The sequence below is a fragment of the Trachurus trachurus genome (genome assembly GCF_905171665.1).
Source record: "Trachurus trachurus genome assembly, chromosome: 2".
NCBI lineage: Eukaryota > Metazoa > Chordata > Actinopteri > Carangiformes > Carangidae > Trachurus > Trachurus trachurus.
The window spans coordinates 1,215,517-1,222,303 of NC_139914.1; the positions used below are offsets into that span (position 1 = coordinate 1,215,517).

At 39.1% G+C, this 6,787-nt stretch overlaps 2 protein-coding genes across 3 annotated transcripts in view; one reads left to right on the forward strand and one right to left on the reverse strand.

Moving 5' to 3' along the window:
- The window catches only part of LOC310997657 (NLR family CARD domain-containing protein 3-like), a gene marked incomplete at its 5' end in the record, with an annotated part of 366,988 nt that overhangs the window by 119,007 nt on the left and 241,194 nt on the right, over positions 1 to 6,787 (reverse strand). The gene's annotated exons all lie outside the window — the stretch shown is intronic.
- dnajc27 (DnaJ (Hsp40) homolog, subfamily C, member 27) lies at positions 91 to 5,256 on the forward strand. 2 transcript variants are annotated; one of them, XM_083991777.1, is made up of 8 exons: positions 91 to 479; positions 1,586 to 1,668; positions 1,974 to 2,043; positions 2,177 to 2,341; positions 2,563 to 2,685; positions 3,385 to 3,545; positions 3,683 to 3,776; positions 4,123 to 5,256. In XM_083991777.1, the coding sequence occupies exons 1-8, from the start codon at positions 393 to 395 to the stop codon at positions 4,162 to 4,164; spliced, it is 825 nt and encodes a 274-aa protein (XP_083847903.1). In that variant the 5' UTR covers positions 91 to 392; the 3' UTR covers positions 4,165 to 5,256. The 2 variants fall into 2 exon arrangements, with proteins under 2 accessions (XP_083847903.1, XP_083847904.1); XM_083991778.1 differs by having other exon boundaries at positions 3,683 to 5,256.

Below are 6,787 nucleotides of genomic sequence, written 5' to 3' on the forward strand. Positions count from 1 at the left end.
TAAAAATATTTCTAGCCGGAAGTACGCAACAAGTATTGTTTTACTTTGAAAGTGACAAGCGGAAGTCGTGTGTTATGGATTGTCGCCAACTTGACCCGCCCCCTTAGTTACTCGTTAGCATTAGGCTATGAGGTTAGCAGGCCAGCGGTGTCTCTCCTGTATGTTACAATGGCAGCTGAAACAAAACATTAGCTCTAATGCTAACGTCGAACGATGCTGCGTCATTAATTTGTGCGATAATAATAATAATTCAGTTTAAGAGCCGCGGTAATTACCAGCCTGTTTGCTGCTAACGGCTAACGAGCTGCTGCAGCTGTCAACACTGAAGTCACTGAATTCCTGCAGCTCGTCCGGTTTCACGGTACAAAAACGGCTTTTTAGAAGAAATTCAGATGGAGACAAACGTACCGAAGAGACGAGACAATAAAAAGTCACTGCGTGTGAAGGTTATAAGCCTCGGAAATGCCGAGGTGGGAAAGGTAAGAGACTGTTTAATTTATTTTTATAATGATATCTGGTACAGTAATAGCGACAGACTGCTAATACCTGAGATAAACCTTGATATATCCTCATTTTTTGAGCTGAGTTTGTAATATAATGACTTAACTGATATAAATACACGTTTGACATTTTAATTATAACCGTTTGTTGTGTTTATTCCTCAATTTAATGAGCTAACTGGCTCTTTATCTTCATTTTGTTTCCTCTGAAGGCGGACATCTTGGAAAAAATCACTAACTTTACACAGTTTGTGCTTGTTGCATCGATTTTCCAAACGATATAACACCATAAAATACTTAATTAGTAATATAACCACCTTCTGTAAAATTCGTCGTTCATTATATCTTATTAATATTTACATATTTACTGTATTTTAACGTTAATCTGTCGGTCCAGTGGTAACTGCGACACCTGAACCTGTCAAAACACAGAACCTGTACTGAGCTGACATTAGCCTGTTTTGTTTTATAACATGTAATTAGCGCGATAAACTCAAGAAAAATTATAATTTAATAAACAGAAGTTGTGTTTTAATACGGCTGTGTTTTCAGACGGAAGCCTTGGTCTTAATTTATTAACAGGACACAGTCCTTTTTAATTAGATGTCGTCATCACTTCTCATTGATTAACTGCCAACAGTAAAGATGGAAGTTCCCGCCAAACGACCTGCTGCTTTTCTAATTAAGCTGAGACCATGGATGTATTATAGGCTGAGACACAACAGGTGGACGGGGAAACTCACTTGCATTAAGACAATTAGTTTTTGTATTGCAAGTTTTGTCAAATTTCCATAAAACCAACCAGTTACTGTTTCAGGGATTCAGCCACTTTTCCACCGGTAACTGTACATTACGTATTTATTATATAAATTCATAATATTATATCCGTTATTTTGCCTTTGAAAGTAAAGTATGTCTGCCTGTTGGGTTTTGCATGTGTTTAATGAACCTGTGATTATAATATGATTATTCAGTTGTAAAAACTAAAAAACAATAGTTAAATACACCTGGTGTTTAAATCGTGACTTTAAAGTGTTATATATTTGATAATATATATTGATAATATAATTGATTTTCCTCTGCAGAGCTGCATCATCAAACGTTACTGTGAGAAGAGGTTTGTCCCCAAGTATCTGGCCACCATTGGTATTGACTATGGAGTCACCAAGTGAGTTTAATTCATCTATTTTATTTGTCTAATTGTGTTTTTGATTGTCTTCCTATGCCTGATGAAATGTATATCTTTTATACACATTATAATATTTCTACGTTGGATAATAAAGATTTATTGTATTGTATTGTGATTCATCTATTACTTAATGTTTTATATGTCTGTCTGTCATTTTATTGTGTATATATATATTATATATATATTGTATAATAAAACAAACTGAACTGTTATTGTGTGTAAATAGGTTTCAGTATCTAATGTACGTGCGTTATAATGATGCACGTGTGTGTGTGTGTTGTCAGAGTGCAGGTGCGTGATAGAGAGATCAAGGTGAACATCTTCGACATGGCCGGACATCCGTTCTTCTATGAAGTGAGTCCAAAATAAAACAAACCCAGACGTCAGAGTTTAATAATAACAATGATGATAGATGTGATGAGAGGAAGCTGCCAGCAGGCGGCGCTGTTTCTCTGTGTTCACCGAGTCCCTGTGCGTCGTCTGTCAGGTGCGTAACGAGTTCTACAAGGACAGCCAGGGCGTGCTGCTGGTGTACGACGTGGGGCTGCGGGAGAGCTTCGACGCCCTGGACAGCTGGCTGGGAGAGATGAAGCAGGAGATGGGCTCGCAGGCCAACATGGACAGCATCGTCTTCGTTGTCTGCGCCAACAAGGTGACTGATGCACAAACGGCCCGACGACTTATAAACTCATGACTTAATTCTCATAAAATTATGACGTGGAATCAGATAAGACACCGAATGAATTTGTTTTTTTGTTTTTTTTACATCAGAGAGAGTAGAGAATAAAGAGACCCAGAGTGTATGATGAAACATCCTGACATTTAGAGTCCCTGAATGCACCACCTTGACAATCTCTGTCCCTCTGTGTGCAGGTGGACCTGACGAAGCGGCGGGTGGTGGACGAGGGCGAGGGCCGTCTGTGGGCGGAGTCTCGAGGGTTTCACTACTTTGAGACGTCGGCGCAAAGTGGAGAAGGAATCAACGAGATGTTCCAGGTTCAGAAAACTGAAAAATCATTTTAAACACTTTAGACCCTTAAAGAGAACAGTTTGTTTGAACATCCTGCGGCCTTTTGTCTGAATCATTTTAGACGTTAAAATAAACACTTTAACAGTGTAACTTTACTTAAATAAACTGGTCGTGGCTCCAGACTTTCCTCCATGTCCCAATTATGTCAAATCTGAGTTGAAATATTAATCTGTAACTGAAAACATTAAGAAAATCCATGTATTTGACAGGGGTATGAATAATTTTGGGCTCAAGTGTATTTTGTTGTACCAGTAACCTGTTGTTTTAGAGGAGGAGGAGGAGGAAAGTTGTTAAAATGCAAAAGAAAATGCATCTATTCTACAGAAAGAACCAGAACAGAACCAGAACATCCTACCGTATCCACTTACTGGTACAATTACGACTTTTTTCCAGTAGATATACGACTTTATTATTATTTTTCAAAAAATTGCCACTTAAAATGACTTTTTATTCTCGTTATATGACTTTATCCTTGTAAAATGACTTTTTATTCTCGTTATATGACTTTATTCTCCCCCCTCATGAAGTTATGACTTTTTTCTTGTCAAATAACTTTTTTTTTCGCGTAAAACTATGATTTTAACCTTCTAAGTAAGATGTGACTCTAATACTTTGTCGTATTGTTGTATTGAGGCAACCTGTGTGTGTGTGTGTGTGTGTGTCAGGCGTTCTTCTCGTCCATCACCGACATGTGTGAGAACGGCGGGAAGCGCCCGGTGGCCGAGGTCAGCGTGGGCTTCACCAAGGAGCAGGCCGACACCATCCGACGCATCAGGAACAGCAAGGACTCATGGGATATGTTGGGCGTCAAACCCGGCGCCACGAGGTGAGAGGACGAGTCATAATTCAATCAGTCAAACTTTATTGGTACAAGCAGCACAACAACAACAATCAGAACAAAGCTGCTGCGTTGTGTTTTGAATAAAACTTTATTGACACGTCTAACGTTTCCATGGTTTCCAGGGAGGAGGTGAACAAGGCGTACAGGAAGTTGGCCGTGCTGCTGCACCCGGACAAGTGCGTCGCCCCTGGCAGCGAAGACGCCTTCAAGGCCGTGGTGAACGCTCGCACCTCACTGCTGAAGAACATTAAATAACACACACACACACATATACACACACACACACACACACACTGCTGCTGCTGCTGCTGCTGCCTGGACCTGACACACACACACACACACACACACACACACACATGGACTGAACAGTTATTATATTGTATTTATTATTTATTGTGTATTTATTCCGTGTAAAGGTCTCGTGTGCCATGTTGCTGTTTGCCAACAGAACGTCTGATCCAGGATCAGTGTTAATGAGTGTGTGTGTGTGTTTTAACGATGATGACGTCATCAGAGCAGCAGGTCATCGATTATTATTAAAGGTCGTCTTCTTTTTTAAAAGGCGTCACCATCCGTCATGACATCACCAGCTCCTGCGTGGTGATTGGTCGGTGCAGCTACGGCATCAGAGAAAAAATGCCAAACCAATCGTGTTGTTGTTTACTGGAGGGAGGTGGGCGGGGCTAATTCACCTGTCATCACCTCTCTGTGAGACTCGTTACATTTTTCAACGTTTTTTTAATTAAAATCCTCAAATTTCCGTTTTTCCTGCTGTTCCCTGAACTCACCGCCTTGTTCCATTTTTACACATTTTTAATTAGTTACCTGAATTGATGTATGTAAATATGATATATAAATATATAAATATATACAGAACATACAAAGAAAGTTTAGACAAAACTTTATTAAACAGTTTCGTCAAACGGTGTTTCGTCTTCCACGCCGTTCGCCAGCGTCGTCGCATCAGAACAGTGTTTATGACCCCGATGAAAGCATGAAGAGGAAGAAGAAGAAGTGTTGTCGTGGCGACACAGACGGAGCCTCAACCTCGCCGCTCTGTGTTGTTGTTCTTGGCGTTATGGTCTGCACTTGTTTTTCCCACTAAAGACTACATTTCCCATCAACCCTTGCTGCCTCAGCTTCATTGATAATTACAGAAGACAAATTAGAAATAAAAACTGGTAACACTTTATAATAAGGTTCAGAATTAGATTAGAGTAGTTACTGAGGAACTAAAGTACACAAAACTAGAGTATTTACTCATTTTGATGTCTCTTTACTTTAGAGTAACTAATGATGAAGTAATAGTTAGTTCCTCAGTAACTACTCTCATTTTCTGTACCTTATTGTAAAGTGTTAACAAATTAAAATCCCAATCAATTTACGAGTGGAAGTGAGTGTTCACTGTCATTCTGTTATTTTATTATATTATTATATTACGGTATTATTATTATTTATTTAGTATGATGAGCAGTGTGTGTGTGGATGAGACTGTGTGTGTGTCACACTCTGACCGTCTGATGATGCGTTTCCTGTCGCTTCACGCTCAGAACAGAAGAGGAAGAGGAATTTTAATTTAAAATTTTTCCCACATTAGCGCAGAGGACACAGTCGTAGTCACATGTTGGAGTGTGTGTGTGTGTGTGTGTGAGAGAGAGAGAGTGTGTGAATGTGTGTGTCACTGTGGTTCTTGTAAGTGCACGTTCTACTGGATTGTTTTTGAAATAATAAAAGGTCAAACAAACATTGTGTGTGTTTCTGTGTCTTTTATACAAATACCCAAACGTCCTGCAGACCTTGATTTGATTTGATTTGGATCCCCTTTAGCTGATGTATACACGTCAACTATTCTTCCTGCGGTCCTTGAACGCACCACGTCGTCTGGATGAAGGCGGTCCTCTGACTCCAGGGTCAAGTGATTTCTGTTCTGATCAGAGGTCAAAGGTCAGTGTGTGTGTGACGTCACAGACTCTGCTCAGCTGCTGCCTCATGACTCTGACCTTTTTCTTTTCAGTACGAATTTACACTTTGAAACTGAGCAAAACATCGAGGAACTAAATGTCCACTTCCGAAAAACTGCTCTAAAACCTAAGAGATCAATATATTTTTCTACTTTTTTTTTTTTTGCATAAGTCTCTTAAACCACTTCTCCTCTGTCCAAAACTACCAAATATTCAATAATTCTGAGGATTTTAACCCTTGAAATGCCAGTTTGATTCCTTGAAGTCACCTTTTTTAATGAAAAAAACACAAAAGTTAGTTATTTTCTGAAAAACAAATGTCATGTGACTGGGGGATTTAAAATAAAATCTGTCTCCTTTTTTCATTAAAACTCCCAATAAACCACATTTTTTTTAACACAATCATGTATTCAGTGAAGAAAAATTGTCAGATTTTTCATTTTTACAGTTTACCAGCAGATAGTGCTATTTTCCCATTATACAGTTAGGCCTATATAATGGGAAATACAGGCAAATCAAAAGACTTCAACAGTTTGCCACGAGAAAGGCTTCATTACAAAAAGTTGTGTCACTATCACCAACACAGAAAAAATGGTGGCCAAAAGAAGATGAAAACAAAAATGTCCTTGATAGCCCTGAAGGTTAAATTAATCGTCAACTATTTTGATAATCTAATAATCGGTTTGAGTTGTTTTTTAATTTAAAAAAAAAGTCAAAATTCTCTGATTTCAGCTTCTTAAATGTGAATATTTCTGGTTTCTTTGTTCCTTTATGACAATAAACTGAGTCTCTCTTTGGTTTATGGCCAAAACAAGACATTTGAGGAAATTTGACCAAACAACTAATCGATTAATAATCGTTTAATAATGGATAGATGAATCGATAATGTAAATAATTGAAATGCTGCCTCATGACTTGTTGCTCTCCTGTACGAACCAACCGACCCCTCTGCTGAACACAACACTGAAACACAGCCTGACCTGGTTGGAGGTCTGCCAATCCCATCATGCACCTGGGCACACACAGAGTTAATCTGGCCTATTAATGAGCAGCCATTTGTCTCTGTTTCAGGGGTTCCTGTGGGATTAACACACACTCAGACATCTGCTGCTTCACATCATCCTGTTACACAAAGCTGCTCCACCTCTCTACCTCCTTCTCTCTGTTTCTTCTCCTGTTGTTTTCTTCCCCCTCAGCTTCGTCGTCTGCTTCCTCTCCTTTCATGAAGGTAAATAAATCACACGTTAAATCTCAGATCTGGACTTT